We start from the raw sequence: 25,607 nt of genomic DNA, 5'->3' as shown, positions 1-25,607 counted from the left end.
TTCAGGTGAAAACTGTTTTATTTCTGCATTTCATTCAAATCACTTTGCATTTGCAACCAAAGTGTGTTGCTGTAAATAAGATGGCGGATGAGAGTTTGAAAAAGCAAGAGATGTACAACAGGATAAACGTCGGCTTCTAACATGTTCTATCTTGTCTTGAAAAGTGTTGGACAAAAAGAACTGGAAACTAAACTGGTAGTGATGAGTCTGGGCGAGACAGCAGGCTCCTCGCTTTCACTCTCCCCGGACAGAATGATAAAGGGTCGAGGTAAATCATTGTGGACCGTTGAATCGCTACGTAGAAACAAAGACAGGTGCAAAAACAACCACGGCCAAAATTTCCAGCCCCGTTACGGAAAGACAAAAATATAGAAATCATTTGTTCAAAACCATTTTAAGGAACACTGAAACACTGTCAGAGGATTGTTAGTCCTCCGTCCAGACCAAAGTCCCAGTAGCCTTGCCTCCAAAACGCTTGGGCAAAACCAATGCCCAAATTTTGTCCTTTGACTGGCAAAGATATCTTTATTGCATTTATGCAAAACATCTTAAAACCCTCCAAAATCAGTGTGTTTAGTGTGTTTGGCTGTTATGGCTTATGTGGGTCCTTGTTTCTGGATAGCGACTTTGACAAAGAGCAGTGTTTAAAAAAAAAGAAAAGAAAAAACAATTCAGAGGCAAAGTCGACTTAAATAGGAGCAAAACTAAATGGAATGATTCCAAAAGATGTAAAGCCATCAGGTTCATGTCTTCATTTTCCCACTATTGCCAATAAGAATAAACAAAAATAGCATTAAAAATAAAAAGAATATATATTTATATATCCATCATATGCATATCTATATATAAACAACAGTTACATCTGGTTGCAGGCAGGCAGGGAATTTCTTCCCTGCCTCTTTAAGGTTCTTCCGTTCCACCATTATAAGGCTGTCAAGAGTCTGGGTGGGGGGGCCGGCTGGGTGGGAGGGGTGGGGAAGGTGCAGCGTTCTTTTCTCTTTTTTGTTTTCAGCCACCAGATTCCCTGAGATGTAGAGCCACGTTGGATTTGTCAAAATTTATTTCAGTTGAATGAACACCATCATTTACACACCTCTCGTCTCCCCTTCCTTCTAAAACAAACATAAGAAAAGAAAGACAAAAAAACCCCAAAAACAATAGAATTGTGCTGCACCAGCTGGTCCAGTGGCGCTGTTGACAGGCGGGGCAGAGGAGATGTGTCGGACCGCCCCCCCGGCTTCCAATAGGCGCTACTGAGTCTCATGTTGGTCTGAGGTGGGTATTGGTGGGAGTGAGATTGCCAAAAAAAGAAGGACAGGATTTCTACTAATATTCAACGTTACGTCTTAGATGCTTAGCCGTTTCGTTTTTTTCGTCGTCATTCATTTTCCATATAGGTACGTTACAGTCGAATGCAAAGCTGTGTACATATTCAATCGTCAGTCTTTCCAAAGATTGGAAAAAAAAAGAAGTGGTTATGCAAAAGAGTTCTTATGAAGACTCTCGTTTGTGCATTCCTTTATGCATATGTATGTTTCGTGTCAGGGGGAGTTTCAGCGGTCGCCTCAGTGCCTCTGTGAGACCAACCGCTTTAATAGAGGCTCGTCGTAGACCCAGCACTCCCCGTCCTCGTGGAAAAGCTGCAGGGACACACAACAAACAATCAGCATTACAACAATTTGTCAACATTGAGTGCACTTCTACGGGAAAACCGTAGCACCGTCTGAAATGACATTTTGCAAAAGCTTGTCTGTCTCACCCTCGTCTCCCACTGCTGCTCCTTCTCCTTCCTCTCTCGGGCTTCAGCTCTCTGCTTCTCCTCGAGCCGATGTTTGGCATCGGTCGCGGCGTCGATGTCTTTCAGCTTCAGGTTCAGCGTCACGTCTCTCCACAACCTGTTCAGTTGAGGGAAATAAAAGTGACGCACAGAAACGCAAAAAAGCCAAACGCAAAGATGAGTTTGACTTCTCACCGTCGGGATTCATGATCGAGCTGGTCTTCCAGCTTCCTGACTTTCTTCTTAATGATGCCCAGCTTCTTAGTGTCAATAAACACCGTGTTCTCCTGAAAAGCACACACACACTTTTTTTTAGTGCTGAGTAAAAATGTGAGACATGATGGCAGCATCTGACGGTAGAAGACAGACTCACTCCGGTTGCCCACTTGGCAAACATCACCCCGTTCCATTCCCCTTCAATTGAACAGAAGGACTTCTTGTCATTTGGTGGACTGAAGGACAAACAGAAGAATCGCGGCACGTCTCAGTCAAAACGTCTCTTTTGCTCCAAGCCTAAACCAGCCCTCAAGCCATCATGTTAAAGCCTCCTCTTACAAAATATCAGCGGTGACTCTGTGCTTCTTCCCTCCGTAGAAAGGTTTGGTGTGAAACACAATGTTGGCACTGTAGCCCGACTTGGAGCAGGAGATGTTGCACTCGCCGCCCAGCTCCACCCACGGCACCGTCAGAATCGACCTGGATGGGGGGGACAGTCAAGGACAGTTGGGATCAGCGGGCGACACATGGAAATGTGGCTTCACAGAAGCGCAGGGCGGCGAGACCAACCTGCCGTAGCCGTTGGGGAAGGTGAGGATGTAATGCTCGTCGTGTTCCAAACACGACACGCAACCTGCAGCGGGAGCGGCGGGAGGGTCATTAACATACTGGAACTCGGGACTTGACGGTGGGTCAAGACGCTGAGAGTGCGGCTTACCTTGGCCGATGTTGTGAACGCCTATGGACATGCCAAGGAACTTCGACTTGGTCCAGATGTGAGCGTTGAACTGGATCTTTTTGTCTAAACACTCTGCGTAGAATGCAGAGACTGCGGAGGGAGCGGCGGGGGAAAGTCAAATGTTTGCAGAGAAGATTCAAGCAAGCAAATAATGCATATGTGAGCTCACATTTTTAAAATACATTAGTTACTGATAATCCCATTTTAATAGCAAACATGATCGGAGTCTTCTGCAAATGCAAATTTGCAGAAGAAAGATTCTTAAAATAAAGGCTGCTGGTATCAACTGTGCTCTAAAATGTAACTGACAAATGGCACTAAACATTTGGCCCGTTGATGTCTCTTGTTACCAGAGAGGAAAAGTGACACATACTGGGTGGGTGGTGAGAGACCTGCTCTGCCACAAAGCGCACACTGTTGGCTGAAGACCAAGGAACTGGACCGTCTGATACGGTCTCCTGGAGGAAGGTGGGAGAGGTTCAGGTCAGACAAGAGCGAAGAAAGAACCTCTGGCACATTATCAAAGGCAGTTGAGGAGGCACTGAAGTCTCACTGGGAGAGGGGCTGACTCCTCGGCTTCGTTTGGCAGGTCCCAGTGGCAGTAGAAGACTTCTCCCAGGATGGGGTTGTAAGGTTTCTTGGCCACTGAGCCTTTCCTCCCCGCGTGGAAAGCCGACAGGTACCACCTCACCACTTGCACCATGCGCTCCCGGGGCTCCGGCTGCTCAGCAATGCTGGTGGGAATCACACAAACAAGAGTTTAGCGTTAGAAAGCTTAAAGGAGGAGTGTGGGAGTGATATAATTTGCATGTGTGTGTGTGCGTATGTATGCATTACCTTACAAACAAGTCGGGATGTGCAAAGAAGTCTGCATACATCTCTAACAAAGACCGTCTTTCTAGGATGAAGGTGGGCAGGACCACCTGCGCACAAGAAGCAGGGAGAACTGTGAAACTAGAGCAGACTAAAGATGATGCTACAGCGAGCAAGGAGGTGCAGCAGCGAGGAAGCAGAGCAGCGACTGAGCCGGACGTGTCAACGCTCTTCACCTTAGTGAGGTCCATCCCCAGACGAACTTGAGAGAGCAGATGCATGATGACGCTCTTGTGCTCCTCCACCGATTCACCCTCACCGTCGTCGTCGCGGTCATCGTGGCTGTCAAAGGGGTCTGGCGACAACGAAGAGGACAAGAAGGCTCAGATCTCAGCAATGACAGACTTTCCTTGTGGAAAACATGACTTCAAACTAAGCTGGTTCTGTCCTGGGAGTGGAGCTGTAGTGGATGGTGGAGGTGTCAGAGAGGAGGTTGCTGAGGAAACTTCTCAACATTATGGACGACACATCAGTGCATCCTTCTGCTGTAGACTGAGACCACTGAGGAGCACGACAGAACGCCACAGGAGGTCATTCCAACCTGCGACCATCAAACTTTATAGCTCCTCCCCTTATGCAGGGAGGGAATCTGACACACGGGCCTGAAAATACTGCATGTGTATATGTGCGATTGTAGTTGTAATGTGCAATTGTAGTTTCAGTTGTTATTCTGTCACTCATTTTTAAACTGGTTTTAATTTATTTTATTTTAATCTATGCCCTATTGCTGCGATATTATTATGTTTCTGTGACTTGGGAGCTAACTGACATGAGAATTTCCTTGGGGATTCATAACGTTTATCTCATCTAATCTTAAATGTTAACTGTGAATCTTATTTTTTTTTTTTTTATAGAATTCGTACCTGCATCGGTGGTGCCGTTGGACATGGATGAGTTGAGTGACTCTGTGGTGTCTGGCCGCTTTAATGCTGTATCGTCAGCAGTGTGCGGTGCAGCAGCCGGGGTCCCCGATGGCCTGAAGGGGAGAGATAGAGATGGGAGTTGCAAAGCGGCAGGAAGTTGGCGGAGAAGGCGCGCAAAGTAATGAGCAATCTTGTCCAAAAACAAAGGAAACTTGAGAGACTTTGTGCTTGAATGCAGGAGGTTGGACAGGAAGGACACGTACTCTATGTGGTGTTTGGGGGAAGTGCTGCTCTGGTAGAACTCGTCAGCGTCGTAGAACTCATCCTCGCTGGAGGAGTAGGAGAAGTCTGGCACCGAGTGTGAGGGGATGGGGATGTGGGCCGGGGAGGCGACGCCGCTGCTGGGGCCGGAGGGCCCGCTCCCTGCCAGGGGGAGAGACGATCCCGTCAGTGTTGTGCTGCTGCTGCGTTCTTTTCAAAATTTATTTCAAGGATTTAAGCAAACAAGGATTCTTTTTCTGTCAGTGTACGTGGTCACACCCCGAGGTTAAAGGCGCGTTATGCCATCTTTAACACAGCGACGACCTCGGCTGCAGAGCGCATCGACGGAACATGTAGCCTTCCTTCGTAGTGCAGAGCGCAGCAGTTTATTACTGCAGCCTCAGCACACAACACCGGCAGGCATTAACCCCTGCCTCGTCTCCTCTTGGAGCTATCTTTGTTTTTCTGTCGTACTTCCTGCCAAAGTAGGATGAGTTTTTCCAATCACGAAATATTAACTACCCTGTTCAGTTAAACTGGGACATTCTAATCAAGAACTTGTACGGACAAAACCTACAAAAAAAGATTTTGGCAATGTTCCTTTGAAGTTACTTTGAAGACAAACTAAAGGCATGTGGCATTCACAAGTGTTCTGCAGCAAATGGTTTAACCTTGTAATGGCAGCGCTCCCAGTGGTGCGTTGCCATTAGCTGCAAATTGTTGGTGGACTGTTTTTATTCATCGTCTCATGTTAACACCCTCTGCAGACAGTCAAATGCTTTAAAAGCACAGTTATAGCTTTATAAAACAGCTGTTACATGTTGTCTTTTGTTTACACATGGCTTAAATTGCCATCTGGGGAATATATATATATATTTTTTAAAATGGAGTCCATTAGTTTTGGTAGTTTATTAAATCAGATATTACACGTGTAGGTTTGTCATGTTTAGATGAGTGTCTTGAGTTTTTGGTCATAAATGCAAAACTCCTTCAACACAGTTGAAAAAAGAGTGCACTTTCACCTGTGCTGTTGGGCGTTGGTGTCTGCAGACTGCCCATCACCGTGACAACAGGACCAACAGGCAAGGTAGAGGGCCGTTGGTCTGATTTACACACCTGAGACGCGTCTTAAGAAAAATAAAAGAAGTCATAAAAATTAGTACTGCAATGTGGGAGCGATGCCAAGTCATATATATATGTATATATACATATATATGAAAAAGGGCATAATTATGGGACAGAATGTGACGAAGGGGTAGAATAATCTGAGACACTGCAGAAGGTTCTGCCGTGAGGGAGATTATCGTGTCTGAAGAGAGCCAAACTAGAACGGCCTACTTTGGACGGCTTATTTACACAGCATTTTTGGGCAGTCGAGCTCGGCCTCTTTGAGAAGTCTGTGCCCTGCAAATTTACTCAACAGGGTACTGCACGGAATGACTTTGGAAGGCTAATGACGTTACGTCTATTAAATAACAAGCGACTTTAAAGAGCGGGCCGTCTAAAAATATCGCGGACACGCACAGTAGTTCTTCAGCAGACGGTATGCATTTGATGGAGCAAGTTAATTCAGTTTGCAGTGGCCCATATTAAGCATCATTAAAAGCAATCGCACAAGATGGGACCTAACTGTCTATTCGTAGAAAAAAAAAAAAAAAAAAAAGGGGGGCAAAAGTGACATCAGTAATCGGCAAGACCAACAGGGGGCGTTGTTGTCCCCCTTTGTGGCTCGACGGAATAGAGACGAAAAGAAAAGAGGTGTCCAACCTGTGGGTAGTGTGGTCTGTGTTGGCATCGCGCTGTCGTCTACAGGAGTGGCCAGCGAGGGCTGGTAGATCCCATCCACCGGGTTGATGGTGCTCTGGAGAAGAAGAAACACAGAAAAACAAGACTGTTCAATACACTTTAACACTTAAACAAAAAATACTTGACCCACAGAGGCACAAGCGTATCACTAAAAGGAAATGTATCCCCAGGTTTGTTACAACAAATGTTACCATTAAAAAAATAAAACAAAAAAAACTTTCATAGTTTCACTTTTTTTCCCCACTTTCTTTTTTAAGTGTATCAGATGAGAAGGTGAAGTCTGACGTGTTATGACGTAGGCCAGGGTTTCTTTCAGGAAATTTGCAGGCTAGCTGCCTGTAGATCACTTTAATGCCTACACTCTGCAACCGTGGAATAAAATATGCCACCTCCCACCCCGGGAGGAGATCAATACCCTTATGCTGCATTTCCTGGAAAGAGTTGTGTTTGCAGGTTTCATTAATCTAATGAAATCCAACCAGCAGCAGTAACTTGATGCAGTAACTCACAGCACTTCTCTGACTCGCTCTAAAGCGCCGCAGAAAGAAACGGCAACACAGATCAACTCCGCGGCTGCTGATTTCCCAGAAGGAAACGACTCAGCTGGGTCCACCCTGACCACCCTCAAGAAAAAAAAACAACAAAAAACTGTCTGCATATTTAAATGCAGCCAGACACAAAGAGGGTGGCCTCTTGGTTACTCTAATGGGGTCACTGGCACTGATGACCGAACTGAAAGGAAATCGGACTTCAACGCACGCCGGGGCAAACCGTATCGACTCTTTATTTCCTAACAACAACTTTCCCCATGGGCTCTTGTGGCACTGAAATTAGATCCAGTCAATATGTTGTGTAACAGCCTGGAACTCAAACTTGACTTGCTGGCGGGTGATTTGACCAGCTTCTTTCCTGCCGCTTGTTTTGGTAAAGTGGACCAAGGTCAAGAGGAACTGATCCCACACCCCCAGTGCTTTAAAAAAAAACAACAAGATAACTCGAGGCCTCGTCATGACGAAAAATACCAGCTGCTGGACGACGACCAATAATGGGCTGGATTACAAACAGCAGGACTGCAGGATGAAACTGAGTGTTACATAAACGATAAAAGGCCACACTGAGTGGCTGGTGTGAAATCACGTGACCCTCTCTTTATCACACTTGGATGTGTGCTCGATGCCCAAATTATGCTCAGGGGCTCACACATGACAGTAATCACCCTATATTAGCCCGCTGTTTACATCTTCCCACAAAAATGCTAAGTTTTAGTTGTCTGCAAAAACAGATGCTTTGATGGAAAGGAAAAGAAACAGACATGACTAGGGGATTTGGAAGGAGGTATAAGTGAAGTATTAGTTCCCTTTGTGACATCACAGAGGGATGTTCTTTTATGAGCACACACATTTGAAAAAGTGAGACGCACAGTTCTGTTGTTAGGATGTAAACCGAAAGCAGTGAATCAAAGTTTTAAACGGCTAAAAACAGCTCAAAGCACTGATTTTTTTCCCCCATAAATGAAAAGCAATGCAAACCCAACTCGTCGGTGTATTATTATTTTTGAAATAAAACGGATTCGCCCACTCCTGGTACATTTGATGAGCCTGCACTCAAGCAAATCCCTTGACAGCGCAGCGGCTGCCAAGGTCAATCAAATATGCTGCACTTCAAACAAAAGGTCTGCAGCACAGTAATTATTCTGAGCAGCGTCACAGGCAAAGTGACGGCTATCTGGACCTCAAACAGCTGGACTCTGTGGTAAACAGATCACATGTAGAAACTGCAGGAAGATGAGCTGGGCGGGCTTATGCTGCACTCTATATACTGCATAATTCTGTACTTAATGACCGTGGGATTAAGTCAGTTAAGAGTAATGCCCAGTAAGTGGACTGCTCCTCTGCCTCAAAGACCAAACTGAAGGTTTTCTATGAATTAATTCTCTATCTATGAACCAATCGCATTACATGCACTCGAGTCACATCTCAATCTCTGCCTATTAGGTCCTTGAATTCAAAGGCTCCATGTGGAAAAGTTGGAACATGCATGAAGGTTAATGTGCAGGGGAATGTGGAACTGTTTGAAGCAGGGTTCTCTGTTACTCTGAATTTGATTCTTTGATGCCGCATTTGTCTATTCACTTTTTATATATATATATATATATATATATATATATATATATATATATATATATATATATATATATATATATATATATATATATATATATATATATATATATATATATATATATATGTATATTCTCATTTTCTATTTAAAAAAAAATATTTTTCTCTCTTTTTTAGATAAGTGATAACACGTGCTCGGTGCCTGATAAGACATGACTGCATAAATTTGTCACGAAATTGCTTCTTCAGATACGAGTGACCTGCAATGATAACATAAAAAAAAAAAAGACCCTTGACATGATGCTGCAGAGACAGCAAAGTGCTCTCTGGGTGGTTTTAGTGCTCGATGGTTCAATGAACAGGCAGCATGTATAATAATCAATGGTGACTTGGTTAACTCTCATTAGAGGGTGAAATGAAGTGCAACGTTTCCACACACACACACACGCACACACGCACACACGCACACACGCACACACACAAGCATGCAGACGCACAAATTCTGCCCCATCCGCAATTTGCAGAGTAAAACAAACAAACAAACAAACAAACAAACAAACAAACAAACAAATATGTGTCCTGTATTTAGAGGAACAGTTCCCAACTAAGAATTCAAATCTCAGGAAGGAGGAAAAAGTCAATCATGGACTTGAATCGACTGGACAGCGATGGAAGAGTTCACCTCCTTATTATTAGGCAGCATGCTCTACATAGAACTGAGCTACCCGACTTTCTACAGAGGAGAGCAGATTAGGCAGGAAAGGAGAGTTAGTAGCCGGTTTGATTTGAGGTTTTGTTGCAGGTTGATTTGAAGTTTTGTTGACGAAGGATGTCAAACTTACTATCAGTCCGTTTGCGTGCTGCTGTTCGTTACTTTGGTCCTTGAAATTTTGAGAGAACAGTGTTAGACTGCTTAGCGTTGGGCACACTCATTTCACAAAGCACCCCGAGCGTCGGCCGTATGGAGAGTGAGGCAATCCCTTCCTCTCATAGAGCCGCAACTCAAAGTAAACACCCAAAGAAAACAAAACCAAAAACCCAAAAAGCCCACCAGCATGCCAATGTGAAGAATTTCTTTCATCACATCGTGATGGCCCGAGTTTCGTCACAACAAGGCCATAAATGAATCAAAAATGCACTTGAAGGTTATAAATACATTTTGTTGACTTAAAGTGTTAGCTTTGGACAAAAAAAAAGAAAAAGAAAAAAAAGAAGTCACGATTGCTTTACTTCCTGTTAGAAGGTCTAGGTGAAACGTGATGAAACTAAGTTGGCAACACCCTCAACAACCACAGGAGCCGAAAGCAAGCAACCACACCAGAGACACAGGCAGCAGGAAGCACCCAGTGCGCACACCGGTATAGTCCCAGGAAGATAGTGATTAGGGTGACGTGTCAGGTTACAAGACGGAGGGGCCGCAGCCGTGTTTACCTTGGCGATCTGCAGCAGTACGATGCAGTGCTTGATGGACTCTACCATGCTCTGGAAGGAGACGGCAGGGGGATTCAGTCACAAGCAGGAGACACGACAAGAGAATTACTGCGAGGACGAGACGCGTTGGCTTTTCACTTACACACGTGGTTTCTTTTAAATTTTCAATTTTCTGTGAAAAAGAAAGACAGGAGAAAACAGACTATAAAATCCCAAAATGTTAAAAAGACAGAATTTTACAAGCGGGCCGAGCGAATGCAAGAGTCCCAACAGTGACGCAACACTAACGCAACGCCATCTCAACTGGTACGCAGGCATTTTTTTTTTTTAGACTTATATTTCTCAAGGTAAACAATGAGAGGTTTGCCACAGAGCAGTTCTAACCTCAGAGAGGAAGTGAATCACTCGACTGCCAGGAAACAACAGAATCACCCACAAACTTCAAATGTGGAAAGTTACTACTGTGCAGTAATTAACATTTAGACAACAACTCTTGATCTGGGTAGTGTTTGAGCAAGTCGTCCATTATGATAATTATTACGTTATAGTGAACGCCTTGTCTTGATGCAATTTTAAAGTATTTTTTTCAGTCAATGGACGTGGCAGCTATTAATATAAAACAGCAAGTTGACTTAAGTGAATTTCTGTAAAAATTAAATTGATTTTAATTCAAAATGTCTAAATGTATATTTAAAACTTCTAAAGATGCTGCTAACTGCCAAGCGGGGTTGTGTATGACCAAACATTTTGCAGACTTTTACAGTAAAAAGACATTCAAAAGATTTCCTATTTTCAGCTCTTTAACATGCCTTTCTGCATGACAGGAATGCGAAACTACACACCAAGTACGAAAAAAATGACAACTACTTGCAAAGGGCCTGCGCAGCTTTTGATCAAAGAAACCTTGTTTATTGTTGGAAGCTGACCAACCAAAATGTGTTCATGAAATCGGGAAATGGCCATGAAAGGGCCCCTTTAAAACGGAAGCCACTTTTCGTCTAATCCCAAATCCATTTTAGAAAAAAATAAAATAAAAAAATCAGAGCAAACTAAATATTCTGGAGGTCTTGAACGACAAGCCGTCAAACATGGGCGGCTAGCTCTCCGTTTCCAGGACGCCTTCTGTGGGCTGCTTCCTCTGCAGTCAGGTACCTAATGACATCAGCATCAACGGAGCGGGCGGCTGACGCTGAGCAGAGCCCGGCTGCTGGTACTCACCCTGCGGGACTCATCCTCTTTGCAGTCCTTGATCTTCTCATCAAACAGCTGTTGAGATTGACAGAGAACAAGAGATAAAAGGAGATGGGAGGGCGGCAGGGGACCGGCGTAAGCAAAAAACGCTGGGATTAGCAGGGAAATATTTAGAGCCTCGCTGATGAGGTGACTCATGAAAATGTTGTCGTCTGCTTTTATTAATTATAGACACCAGACGTTTTTTTTTTTTTTTAAACAGAGCTGACACGATGCTTCCTTCGTTCTGATTTGCTATCGTCATTTCACACATTCTAATTCGGCGCCTTCGCACGTTCAAATACAGATTGGGTTTAAGATAGATGTACAAGACAGACACAAATGTGTTGTGAAACACTCCAAAAATATCTGAAACAGACTTTCGGAACAAGTACTTTAGAATTTCACTAGCTCACAATTTTATCATTAAATTAAGAGAAATCTATTTGATACAAATACATTTTCAGTTGATTTCCATAATGACACCCTGCAGCCTGTGCTACAAGATTAGAATGCCTTCAGTCTAGGATTGGGATTAGGATTGTCATCACATTTCAAATGCCAAAGGATAACAGGACCTAAGTAATATGTATATAAGATGAGAAATATAATACAGTTCACTTTTTTCAGTTTGAAAATAAATGTCATCTTTGTGCTCCATTCAGATTTTGCTCATTTTATCTTTTGTTTTATAAACAAGACTTTGCCAAGCGGTTGAGGAAACGCATCTTAAAAAGTAAATTCAAAAACCAAGTTGATGAGTTACCTTCAAAGTTCTAATGTTTTGCCAAAGTGTTTTCAAATCTTAAGTGACATGTTAAACATTTTCAGCGAAACAATAACGATCACCAACCTTTAACTGGTCAATCAGTATCTGAAGATAGGCATCAGCCTCGGCCAACTTCTTGTCGAAGTCCTGAACGCTGGGGACCAGTCCTGTCTCGGCCTCCTGCCGACGGAAGGACAAACGTGACAAAAAATGAGCGCAGGTATTTCATACAGGCGCCGCAGAAATTTGACCGCTGCCCACACTGTAAGGCGGCACGTCAACGCACGACCCCCATTCACGTGAGAGAGACGGTCTCCCGTCAGCCGCTGGTTGGCTGAGCTTTGGAAACTGTCACAAAATGGTGGAGAGAAACATCAACAGTTCAGGAGAATCTTCCAGCGGCACGTTGCACTGGGGGAGACGCTGGCGCATGCTATTGTTTCAAGGCCAGTCTGCATGAAAGGGAAGCCGGCCCTGTCTGTCTGTCTGCCTGTCTGCCTGTCTGCTTGTCAGCCTGGTGGAAAACTGAATCAGAGATCTTTAGGATTACACAAATTTAGCATCCAGGAACAAAGGCAGCCTGTGGACAGATTCACCACTAGCTTAATTTAAAAAGGTGCAATAAAAACTGAGTCAGTACAAGACAAATTCATTCACTATCTTGACTTAAAAACAGGAATTTTTCTGCCGCAGGAACTTCACTGATGACAAAAAAAACAAAAAAAAAACAGGGAAAAAAATAGCTAATAAATCTACTTTCTGACAAACAAAGCATGTCGAAGCTGGACAACATCAGAGAGCATCGAGCCAAGCTGATAAGACGGCGCGTCTGGACTCCGTTCACTTCGACAAATCGGCTGCAGCAGCGTGACACAAGCCAGCAGACAAGGAACACTACTGAGACAAACAGAAGCGCTTTTCGAGTAAACCGAGCCTCTTATCGAACACGGCCGGCTACCGCTGGGGTGGATCTACTGCGTCGCATCGCCCTGGTGTGTCTGGGCTCGCTGGGAGCTTTTCTCCGAGGTCGAGGCGGCATGACGGGAAAGTGAAGCCAAGCCATGAACGGCGGAGCATAAAAACCGAGCCGAAGGAAGGTTGCTGACTGTCGTAAAAAGCAAAAGCTGAAAACTCAAACTCAGCTTCATAAAGAGAACAAAGTCTGATTATACTGGCCAAACTGGCCCAAAAGGATCAAAGGTGCTTTTTGTGGAACGCATAAATAAAGTTGACCACATGAGGGCATTGACAAAGACTTTTTACAACTGATAATAACTTGAGCGTCCACTCAGTGTGCCAACGTAAACATGCACTTTGGCATGTGGGCTGGTGTGTATGTGTGTGTGCTCAGTTAATTAGTGCACCCTGGCACCTCGGTGTGTGTCAGCCGCCCAGTCAGCTTCCTCACATCACCCTGGAAAATCACAACATTGCGACAAAAACAGCAAAGCTCCATCGCCATTTTTTTTTTTTTTTGGAGTGACCTCATTGACGACGTCACCGTGTCGTCACGTCCGGACAAAGAGCAAAACAAACAAACATGCCGTCATTGCGAAATTGCACAAGGAGCCAACGCGGGGTTTTACTTAAGGATTTTGGTTTCCTCTGCAAAAAAAAATCCAAATTCAACCGAGACAAAAGAGCACAGTGGAAATGTGCCACGGCCCTTATTTTTTTTAAGCGCCGATCAACCAGTGGGGGTTGTGTAAACACAGATGAAGGGAGGGGAAGTGTTTATAATATAGAAAGCTGAAAGGCTCTGAAAGCAGAAGCTCTCTGGAGGCAGGTGGCTGCTCGCTGTGGCACGTCACGATGCCTCGGCTCACTTTGGCCGCAGCTCCAGAGAATTCCAGGCCTCTGCATCACCACCATCACCACCGCCCCCCCACTGTGGCCTGCGCGTGATGACGGGGGGGTGGGTGGAAGCTGCGAAGTCTCACGTATATGCCGCTGCCCTTTACTCCCCCCACCACCACCGCCGCCCTCCATCACCACACCCTCCCCACCCTCGCTGCTCAGTCTGGGTCTCCATTTGTTTTTTCACACAGCGTGACCCACTTTGAAAGACTGCGGCGGTGGCCGGCAGCGGCAGCAGCAGCAGCAGCAGCAGGGACGCCACTAAAGTTCCCCTCCTGGTGGTGCAGTGCCGTTTGTTTGTTTGTTTGTTTACTCACCGGACTCCTCACTCCATCGGGCATGCTGTGTTAAACCCCCGACCACGTCTTCCACCAGGCCACCGTGCCACGTTGCAACGCCGCTTCCTCTTCCTCTTCCTCTCTCTCTCTCTCTCTCTCTGTGCCCTTCGCTATCCTGCACTTCTTTTCCCCCTTGCTCACGCTAACAGGGCAGCTGCTCTGATGAAGTTAGAGCTCTCCGTCCCTCCTCCTCCTCCTCCTCCTTCTCGTCTCCCTTCCAATGCCAACCCAAACCGCAGTCCTCAGACTGCGTGTCTGTGTGTGTGCGCGTTAGCCTCGCAGCCAGCCGGGGTGTCTACGACATATCCTCCGGGCGGCGTTAATCAGCTGAGCGTTCGCTCCGACGGCCGAGTGAGTCGAGTTAATCCGGGAGCCTCCCCTGGCAGGAAAGCCCGCACTTCCTTTCACGCAGGCAGAAGTGAGAAATTCACAGCGGCGGCAGCAGCGACAGCAGCAAGAGCCGACACGCTCTTGCATCAAGCGCCACTCCGATTGGCCGAGCCGGCGCAGGCAGATGTTTGGTGAGGCGAGCAAGCTGCTCCGGGATTGGCCGCCGCTGTATCACATGAGGTTGTGACAGCGGCGACGCGCAAGTGTGTGTGAGTGTGTGTGTGTGTGTGTGTGTGTGTGTGTGTGTGTGTGTGTGTGTGAGAGAGACGGAGAACACTCAAAACATCGGAGGGAATTAACACACAGCCAGGAAAAAAAACATGGGAGGGAAGGAGGGAATGAAAAGGTTGTGATGAAGGAACAAAAAGGCTGGAATAGACTTTAAATGAAAACATTACCGGGTCCCCAGAAGAAGAAGTAGGAGGATAAAATCATAAAAACACATCAACTGTAAACCCAATCAGAATCTCATGATGTATTTACATATTTATATTGTAAATACATTCATATCAGCCCCATGCTTTAACAGGCAAATCATGTGACGGACATCAATAGGGAGATCAATAGCAAGATGTCATTTGTGACTCATGATAAAGCTGGTGCATTGTGGGGCAGTTGATGATTGACAGAGAACACCACCTGATGCTCGAAAAAATAAATAAATAAATAAAAAGCCTCGACACCTCGATTGACGGTAAAATGAGTCACTGGTTCCCAGCTTCCTTTTATAGACACAATGGTCTGTGAGAGAAAATCCCCCAGGCTAAAAAAAATAATAACACATTTATTTAAAGATCAGGCAGTGAGGCTGGAAAAAACAAACAAAAAAAACAACTTGTGTGTGTTTGGAATTAGTATAAACCAATATCAAGCAGCCCCTGCTTGCAACTTAAGTGGACACACACACACACACACACACACACACACACACACACACACACACACACACACACACACACACACACACACACACACACACACACACACACACACACACACACACACACACACACACACACACACACACGGTTTCATACCCGGAGTTGGAGGGTGTGACGGAGGATCGTTCCCTCTAAGGCGTGGATCCACTTCTCCCGCTCGTCTGCATCTCGGGCTGAGGGTAGAAGGACACAGACACACCCAGTGAGTGAGCTGTGTTTTACACACACACACACACACACACACACACACACACACACACACACACACACACACACACACACACACACACACACACACACACACACACACACACACACACACTCTCGTCCATGTGGGACACCATTAGCACATCCAAATACGACACTGAAACAGCGCGATAGTGTAGAAATTTCAGTCGGCTCTAATCCGGAACTGGTGGGATTGTATGTGTGTAGTATTTATTACAAACAGGTCCAAGAGAAAGGAAAGAAATGTACTCAGGTGAACAACACAGACAGAGTAACCAACAACAACGATAACAACTACAACAGTTAATCAATCCATGCAAAAAACACGCAAGGAGATTTTGCACGTTGTAATTGTGATACCAAGAAGAAACTGTGACACAAACACACACAAACAAAGCATTATGAGTCTAAACATATATTCTGAGTCCCACTGCTGATACCCAGTGCTTTATAATTGAAGCGTGATCGACATATGTAGCGATTTTGTTTCTCATTTGTTCTTGTTTTGAATGCTGTGTTTTATCAAACTGGAAAAAAAGCAATATCTCCTCTCCAAATAACAGCACTGGCCATTTAAAAACCAATACCAGTCGACCAATAGCACAGCCTGATCAATACATTAAGAGTCATTTAAAAAAAAAAAATGATACATTAAACTCCATCTTTTGACATTTATGATTCTTCGTGGTTTCTCTCGGTGAGGAAATGGTCAGTTGGCAGCCTCCACTGCAAACACACTGCTGTCGGCGACCACCAGCGGCAGCACAAACACAAACAGCAAAATGCCATTAGCACACAGTCACGTTCCGCCCGTTTGGGTTTGTCAAAGGCTGAAACATGTATAGATATTTACTGAGTGCGTCAGCACAAGCAGAAGGGGGCAAGAACTCCAATATTTACTGAGCTGATGTTGGTTTTTCTGGATTATTATTGGAGATTTTCTTTTTTTTTTTTAATCAGGTTGCTGATAATGTAGGACGCTAGGTGGCATTTTAAAACAACAGCAAGTATGGAACATTCGCCCACTACGTTTTTCAACACAACATATCTAAGACGAGCACTTTTAAGTACAAGCTATTGGACGGATTAGTCGGAACACTTAACTCACAGGGCTCTGGTTGAGAAACGCACTGTATTTTTGTGCTGCTACGACGATCCAAAACTTGGAAAACCTGCGAATAATCTCGAGCACAATGTTCCTGCGCGAGAGTCGTTCCACATGGAGGCGGACGCAAGAAGACGCTGCCTCGGATGAATGGAGAGAGCGACAAGCAGGAAAGCTTTTAAAAGACATTAAAAGGAAGCCAAGGCTCTGGCTAATTCACTCAGACGGCACCTCGCCGGCCTCCCGCCTCCCCCTCGGCCAAAACACACTCTCCAGGGGAACAGTTGACTGCAGCTAATGTTATTTGGTTCCACTCACTACAGAGGAGAGGTCTGAGCGGGGCCACTAAGCCACAACAAATACACACAGAGCTGCAGCTCCGTCCTTCCGCCTGACATGATGACGAGCACGATTTTAAATACTCCAGACAGCAACCGACTCGACGGGATAAAGCAACAAAAACAGCCAATAATAAAGGAGGAGGAAGTAAGGCAGCAAGGAAAAAGTTGTGATTCTTCTTGATGTGAAGGTTTCAGGTTAAGTGAATATTTGCAGTATATAAATGAATAAGACCATGTCAATCATTTACTTCTTTTGCCTGCTTCCCTATTCAGAAAGTGTCCTCCAAAGGCACAGTTCTGGAAAAACAGCTCTTTCTGATGTCACCAGGGGAACTGATACCTCTTTCAGTTCAGTGACTCACTCGCAGTCATGTGTCTGTTCTTCCACTGCCTGAGACCGACTCACTGGCGTCTTTTTTTTGTCTCCTTTCAAACAGGTGGAAATAAAGTATCAGTTTTAGCAGGAAATAAAAAAATCATAGTTGCTGCTGGAGGCAAAACAACTTTGTGTTGTGTTTTTTTGGGTGATTAACTGTGCAAGGCAGCACTACTAAGGTGTGTGTGATAAGTGAAAAAAAAGCAGAAATAAACGGTAGCGATACGAATGCAAATTATGAGATATTGTGTGTATGATTATTGAATGGATTGTTTTGAGGATCATATTAGAAGGATTATTGAATGTTTAAAACAACTGCCATCACTCTGTCTTTCATTTTCTACAGGAAAAGCTTCCTGACAGAAATGCTCATTCCACTGAATGGATAAAAAGCAAAAGCGAAACAGCATCCTCAAAAAACAAAATGCAAAATTGACTTCTAGCATGGGAGTGTTAGACTTTCAGTAGTGTGCTAAATAGTTGTGCTGACTACAGGCCGTTACAAAAGACTTCAAGGTTTATCTGCTCTCGGAATGTAGGAAGACACAGCTGAGCTGAGGACACACACACACACACACACACACACACCACTGAACCTCGACCCCAACCAATAAAATCCAGCCTGTACGCACGCACAGATCTTCATTAGCACTTCAGATAAACGCTGGCAGACATTGGATCAAGGCCCATGAGAACAGAGTGCAAACAACAAAGGTTGACCTAAAAAAAAAACAACAACCCCAAAACACCTGAAAGTGAGACAGGAATGAAAGCTGAAGCCACGGTGATGATGTCTAATGTAAATGGAACTTTTATGTTGGGGAATAAAGGTCTTACTGTTTTTGTACCAACACATTGATTCTGTTTAACCCTATATTTTACATTTTTAGTGGACCTGCTGTCATTTTCCCTTTGTTCTGTGGAATAACATTAGTATGGAGCTAAATTGGAGTTTTTATATTTTAGAACAGACTTGGCTTCATCACTGGATTTGTTTCAGAGTTGGAGAAAAATATAAAGCCAGTGCAGATGTCACCTGAGCAGCCACAAACAGTGGATACATTGTATAAGGCTTAATCATAAATATTCAACTAATTAAATGGTGTGACTAGGCAGTTAGCTTACGCATCAGATTTCTTTTCTAGTGACGATATCTTCTCCTCCCGTGTGGAGGATTCAGCGTCCACTTCCCCTCTGACGAAGCTCAATCTCCCCTCATACATGAGCTCCTTTTTTTCCCAAAAGGGCCCCTGTGAATTATTCATCCATCCGCTCTGCCTTATCCTCCCTTCCTGCCATCAACAGACAAGCTTGGACGCAATCTCGGCCTGTGTGCTGCGCCGCGAGAGGGAACCTTTAAACGAGCCGGTGCGACACACGCAGCGTGAGCCAAGGACGCAGCGTTGACTGGTATGGGAAGCGGTAACAAACAGTGATTCTGACTCAGCCGCGTGTGACGGAACCTCCCGTGAGCCCGGGGGAAGAACTCGTACCGGGAGGACCTTTTTGAATGGGAGACTATTCTGAGGCGGTCCTGAGAGAGTTCAGTGATATCCACGGCGGGGGGAAGAAAGAAGAAACCCCATCAAACATTGGAAACGGAAATGAGAGCAGACACGACCGGGAGGACTCCAGAGAGAAGGAGCAGGAGGAGAAAGTGCAGTGTGTGTGTGTGTGTGTGTGGGCGGGGGGGTCGCGCACGTGGGCGGTCATTCAAGCTAGACGGATGCACGGTCCCATCAAAGAGGAGGGTGGTGCTGGTGGTGAGCAGCAATTGATAGTAAATACAGATAAGTACGGTTGGTGTGAGGAGAGGAGAGGAGAGGAGAGGAGAGGAGAGGAGAGGAGAGGAGAGGAGAGGAGAGGAGAGAGAAGCGAGAAGAGGAGAGAGGAGGGGAGAGGAGAGAGGAAAAGAAGAGGAGAGAGGAGGAGAGAGGAGAGAAGAGAGGAGAGGGAGAACGGGAAGCTGAAGGGCTCTCAGGCAACTGTGATGCAGCGCCGGGGGTAGAGGGGGCTGATGAATAATGGATGCTTCTGGAAATAGATAGACAGTAGAGTGCTGCACTCTGGGGTAGTGCAGTGCCCGGCTGGCTAAGGACTGCACCACGCAAACCTGCGAGCCGGCCTGTCCCGCTGCAGCCTTTCTTCGAAATACACAAAACAATGCTGGGGCAAACAAAAGTGTGACTCAGCAGTTCTATTGTTTTTTTTGTTTTTTGTTTTGTTTTTTTGTTTTTTTGTAGGGGGGGGGGGGGTAGTACAATGCTGCATTATGGCACAAATATACATCCTGTATAGATATGCAGTCGATGCCGTAGTGGATCCTGGGAGACTGCACAATGAGCCCCGAGCAGGATCGTTTTACAACAACAGAGAACCTCCAGCCCGACTTCCTGTGCATCTCTTGAATAACATCTGCTGTGCCTGTAATCTCATGTTGAGCAGAGACGTCCACCGGTCCACTGGTGATCAATCCCACCCGAGACTGTCTGCACTTTTATCATGCCAGCGCAATAGGTTTGGTGCATCCGCTCACGTGGAATATTACAAACTGACACGGTAACTTGACACTTAGTGTTGTGTCCTTATTTGCTCAGGGGATGTTCAGAGTTTAGAACACGGGAGTCTGCTCCGCACCTGCAGAGAGCTGGTTTGTTGGCATGTGCATGCAGACAAAACTACAACATCCAGTGGTGAAGTCAGATCACATCGTGATCCTTTCAGCTAAGTAAGACTTATGTTAATTTCATAGCTAAAGTACATCTGAAATTAATTTGTCTCGCTGAAGAGAAAAGTTTGACTATTCTTCCTTTGTCAAACACTTTAAACCGAGTGAAAACACTCCTTAGACTACATCAATGTTTGCTGAGACAAATCTTGCGGGGTGGGGCGGCGTGCGGGGAGGGCAGGCCGGGGGCAAAACCAGTTCAGACAACTTTTTCATTTGCATGCTCCCAAACCATTGAATGATTCAGGATGTTGAGTGCGCTCCCCTCTCGACGACTGAACAATCTACTTCACCCTTCCTGACACCGTCTGGGAACCCTTGGCAGCGAGCCGCTGCGCCGGACCTCGAGAAACGTGCCGCTTCTGCGCGACTGCAAAGTTCCACAGAGGCTTCTCCTCTCTGGCTGCCTCTGCCCGGGGCCGCCGTGCATGCATGTACCGAGCGACGCGCACCGTTTTCTCCTTACCCTTGCGTTTGTAGAACCACAGCATACAGCTTCGAAACACAGACATGGGAGAAGGCATGAAGAAGGTGAGGGAGGCAGGAGGCCCATGGAACTGTGGCTGGTGACCCTCAGCGAGGAGATAAGGCAGGGTGGTGGTGGTGGTGGTGGTGGCGGCAGTGAAGTGTGAGGAAGGGTGGGAGGTCAGGCGGGAAGAAGAAGAAGAAGAAGAAGAAGAAGAAGGAGAAGAAGAAGAAGACAAATACACAGATGGAGGGACAGAGATGAAGGAAGAAAAAAGAAAAGGGTGGAGAACAGAACAAAAAGAAAAAGGATGTCTGCAGTGTGCGAGACAATTTCCTGCCAAATAGAGAAGGAAGTGTTGAACAGGACAGGTGGGGGTGGAGGTGAGGTGGTGTGATTGCTGGCAAGGAGTCAATCTTGTCCCTGTAAGGTGCCTGGTAGCTACACAGAAAACGACAGCGGCAGCAGAAGACAAGCGGCGGCGGCGGCAGCGGACCTGAGCTCAGCTTCTAGCTCAGCAGTATTCCCTTATTATTCCCAGAGGCTCGACTGCAGCGATCTTCCTCCTCAGCCACGGTCGAGAACGGGGTTGTGGGGAGGGGAGGGGGTGGAGTAGAGGCTCACTCCCTCTGTCCTGAGTGTATTTGCCGGCCTTGCCGTGGAAACAAATCGCTCACAGTCCCGGTCCCTCCTTCGGAAAGCGGCAGTCGGCTCCAACTTCCCGGAGCTCGGCGGAGGTAAACAGCCCCGGATGCTCTCCGCGCTCTTCCACGCTGTGTAACACACCCGCGTGAGCGCGTGCGTGTTTCCCTCACGATAGCCGCAGACTAATCCACGAGGAGGGCGACGGAGTGAGTGAACGGCGAGGATGGCGGCAAAGGGTTGAAATGCACAGAGGACGGACAGACAGACGGACGGATGGACCCTGGTTTACGGCCACACAGGAGTGAGAATGAGAGTGCAGAATGGGGAGGGGTGGGGGGTGAGGGAGGCGTCTTACCTTGGAAGTGAAAAGTCTTCTGGTCCACAGTGATGGTGAATGTGCTGTCGTCCTCGTCATCGATTCCAATCACAGCCCCCTGGACAAACGGAGAGAGAGAGAGAGAGAGAGAGAGAGAGAGAGAGAGAGAGAGAGAGAGAGAGGAAGCAAAGGAGAGAAAGAGAGAGAGGGCGAGAAAGAAGCAGAGAGGAGACACGTCACACTCCCACTTTCCATTTCTGCCGTCATGCCCGCCACATTCCCACATTCCACGCTCCCGCTTTTCATAAATTACCCGCGGTCGTCCCTGGCTGCTGCCTCTCCTCAGAGCGCTCCCCTTCCCTACAATCCCGCTTTCTCTCTGTCGACGGCGCACGCTCCGAGAGCAGCCGTTTGGAAAATGGTCGAGAAAACGGGAGGGGAGGAAGAGGTGGGATTTGGGAGAGCAAAGGAGGGGAAAGGCGGCGAAGGGTGGAGATAAACAGCCACGAGGGACCAGCAGCTAGCAGCCAGCTGGAGGGAAAAAGAGGAACTGAGGGGGAAACTGCTGGCTAGCTGGGACTTTAGCACCTAGCAACGGAATCAGGGCGTGGGACTCATAAACATGTAGACAGTACAAACAACTATTAGTGCTAGCATGGCGTGGACGTGCTAATTTAGACGACGATAACCTATTTTGCGCTTCGTGCAATAAACGCGCGAGGAGGCAAAGTCCAAGACAATGAGAATGACCTGGATTTCTTCACCATGCAATTGGTGAAGCAATGCTCAAGAAACGAGACTGAAAAACAGCTTTAATGAGCTTCAAAAATTACAACAGGGACTGACTTTTTTTTTTTTTTTAAAGTTTAACTAAAGATTGAAAAGGGGAGAGACATCTTGAAACTTTGGAACTTTGCTTTTGCCTGAATCCTCTTTTCAGTAGTTTCAGGAAAACATGCACTTCCTCCTTTGGACAACTCAATTTTTTTCTGGTTCCCATCGACACGGCGACATAAAAATATGGCTTTTAAAAATATTCACGATTAAACCGGTGGAAACCGCGGTCCCCCCGATTTAACACTAAGACATCAGTTCTCATGAACACCATTCAACAAGCTTGGTATAAATTTCGAATAGAAGATTTTAACCTTTACATCAGGGCAAACTACAAAAGTACAACCATACAAAATGGTCAATGAAGACAAAAGTGACGTTTTAACTAACATAAGTATATAATAATAAGCAAAAGGACACACTTGCTAACTAAAGCCAGTATGTTTTCCAACATATCATACGTGGCCCCTCAATTGGCCTCAACACCAAACATCACCAATAAATAACACCAAAACCAAAGATGTCTATTGGGAAACCTTTCTGTATTAGAAGTTCCTCTCACTTTTAATAGGAATACCTCGACACAGAAAAATGTGTCTGCTGCCATCTAGTGGACAAAACTGATTACTGTATACCATACAATCTTGCACCATAAAACTGTTGCTGCATCTTAGTGTCAAACTATTGAAAACTATCTGACCTATTAACTAAGGGGACTACCCCATGAAGAATACCAAGTGCGTTCGAGCCAATGCTCAAACGGTTCACATTGGACCTCCCAACGCAAACGAGACGCAACAAAGAACAGGACAGTGCTCATTCAGCTAACTAGATCAGACTTGAAACTCCGCCAAGCATGCAGCGATGACATTAATCTACGAAAGCTGTGAGAAACAGCAATGTCACGAAGCTTACCCTGAGCCGCACACAGCCTCTTCTGGATCCACGCATCATCTTGTCTTTTGACTGTAAATCAAGCACAGGGGGGGGGGGACAGAGCAATTACTGAAATGAATAGTGTGAAAACTGTGGAATAATGAGCGGCTTTGTTGCTAAGAGTCTTCATATTTTCCAGTGTGTGGCTGCTGGTAACTGGATCTCAAAAGGCCCATCATGTATACTGGAAAGGGAACTTGAACTTGTGTCATTAGGAAAGAAAACTTCATGCTGTTTCAGTCAGAAGTGTGATTTAAAACAGAACAAATGCCTTTTTATCTTGTAATCCGGGATTAATTCAACTGTTTCTTTTTCTCAGTACCTCATCGTTTTTACACACCACAGTTCACAGAATAACACAGCATCCACAGTTATGGATTTCCCAAACAGACTCTCCTTCAGAGTTTTACTGCATCACCATTACTGACACACGGACCGATTCTTGAGTAAAAACCTGTTGTTTTTTGAAGAAAACAACAGAGCGAGGATGACTTACAGTAAATGTCTTGAGCATGTTCCAGGACATGCACTTCTTGTTTTACCAGAATACTTTTCAACCCACGAACGGGTTCAAGTCTCAGCCTCTATTTTAGTAAACAATGCTACTTCTAGTGCAAGTCTAACTGGAGCAGCAGTCAGTTTGTCTTCCATGTTACTTTCCATGGATAATTGACCCCGTTTTGATCGGACTGTAAACAGAAGTTCTGGGTGAAAGATATTCAACTTAAAAAAACAAAAAACAAAACACACACAGACACACACAGAACGAAACCTATGTGCGTTCACTTAATAACAGCTATTTTTCCAAATAGTTGCTAATCAATATAAAAATTTAAAGCATTCTCACGCTTGAGACGTTAGTATAAACATATGATTTATATTTTCTGCATAAAAGCCCCTTTGTTTCGTCTACAAGAAGCCGAAACACATTACATTCTTTCAAGATTCCTGACAGTTAACCCATCCACCATAACTGATGCACTGATAGCTATTTTCAATCCAACAACTCACCAAGTCTGTCTTTAAGTCACTATTCTCAAAACTAAGGATGTGACAGCAACATTAAAATGAGATTAATATAGTGCTGAGAGTGGGAAAAACATGGTCGTATGTTTTCCATCGTTTCAACTTTCTGGTGGGAGTGGGTAGATTTATTACGTTTTAATGCCAACTGACCGTGTCGCATCTAGAATAGTATCCGCAATAAATAAACTAGGAAACTGCAACGGCACTGTAGAAATCATAAATCCATCACTATCAACAGCTCCGACGTTAGAACTAACCCAACGCTGAGAGCAGGCGTCTTTTCTGGCGGCGCTAGCAATCTGGCTCGAGACCCTGCCGTTGTTTAGTCCGCTACTTAGCTTATTAGTGGAGAACATGCTGTGGCAGACACACACAATTTCTTTGTCATTCGTCTCACACAGCAAACTGTTTTCAGCAAAACAGACATCGGGGAATTTCACCTCTTTTTAGCTAGAGTCGCTAGCTCGCCAGAAAGCAAGATTAGCGGAAGTGTGCAAACGGCATTGCCAATTGGTCAGCCAGTGTGACAGGACCGTCGCTATTGGCCAACGCAGGAATCTGTCTTTCCAGAAACGCCCAGGTCTGCCGGCTGAGACTCCCAACTCCTGACAAACAGCAGGCCCGCACCACCTCACTTGGGGCTTTGACAAGCAGCGACAACTTTCAGTGTCCAGCCAAGCGGTCATATGTCTCCGATATAGAAAGCGTGGAAAACGACTCACCGTATAGTATGACAGCAAGCCGGCATTGTAATCCAGGACGAACCAACGGTACTGCCATCCCTTCATAACGTTGGTCCACTTGCTCAGCGGCCCCTCCATGATGGACGCCATCTTTACCAAACGCAGACCGCGGGGAGGAGCCGGGTGGCTGGGAGCTCGGGTGTGATCCCGTGAGCAGGCGTCATCGACGGCGTGATGCTGTCAGTCCGCGGTTAAAATCATGGAGATGATGTGACCTCAGTGGGTATTAATATTAACACAAACCTCCCTCCT

General features: G+C 45.7%; 1 protein-coding gene across 8 annotated transcripts; it reads right to left on the bottom strand.

Moving 5' to 3' along the window:
- osbpl9 (oxysterol binding protein-like 9) lies at positions 1-25,469 on the bottom strand. Of its 8 annotated transcripts, none has more exons than XM_076022889.1 (24): positions 25,335-25,469; positions 23,566-23,616; positions 21,856-21,934; positions 15,708-15,784; positions 12,170-12,265; positions 11,305-11,352; positions 10,229-10,258; positions 10,087-10,137; positions 9,498-9,536; positions 6,497-6,590; positions 5,752-5,856; positions 4,732-4,891; positions 4,469-4,581; positions 3,782-3,900; positions 3,570-3,655; positions 3,286-3,466; positions 3,106-3,190; positions 2,712-2,822; positions 2,564-2,627; positions 2,333-2,473; positions 2,151-2,229; positions 1,973-2,064; positions 1,760-1,895; positions 1-1,640 (listed from the first exon to the last, which is right to left on the bottom strand). In XM_076022889.1, the coding sequence occupies exons 1-24, from the start codon at positions 25,443-25,445 to the stop codon at positions 1,566-1,568; spliced, it is 2,223 nt and encodes a 740-aa protein (XP_075879004.1). In that variant the 5' UTR covers positions 25,446-25,469; the 3' UTR covers positions 1-1,565. The 8 variants fall into 8 exon arrangements, with proteins under 8 accessions (XP_075879004.1, XP_075879005.1, XP_075879007.1 ...); XM_076022890.1 differs by lacking the exon at positions 25,335-25,469 and adding an exon at positions 24,870-24,983; XM_076022892.1 differs by lacking the exon at positions 5,752-5,856.
- Positions 25,470-25,607: the final 138 nt, after the last annotated feature.

This window comes from Nelusetta ayraudi, unplaced genomic scaffold (assembly GCF_046127955.1).
Source record: "Nelusetta ayraudi isolate G7.1 ecotype Tasmania unplaced genomic scaffold, CSIRO-AGI_Nayr_v1 ptg000013l, whole genome shotgun sequence".
Classification (NCBI taxonomy): Eukaryota; Metazoa; Chordata; class Actinopteri; order Tetraodontiformes; family Monacanthidae; genus Nelusetta; species Nelusetta ayraudi.
The sequence above is the reverse complement of the archived record's forward strand: the minus strand, read 5'-3'. Positions and strand labels throughout refer to the sequence as shown.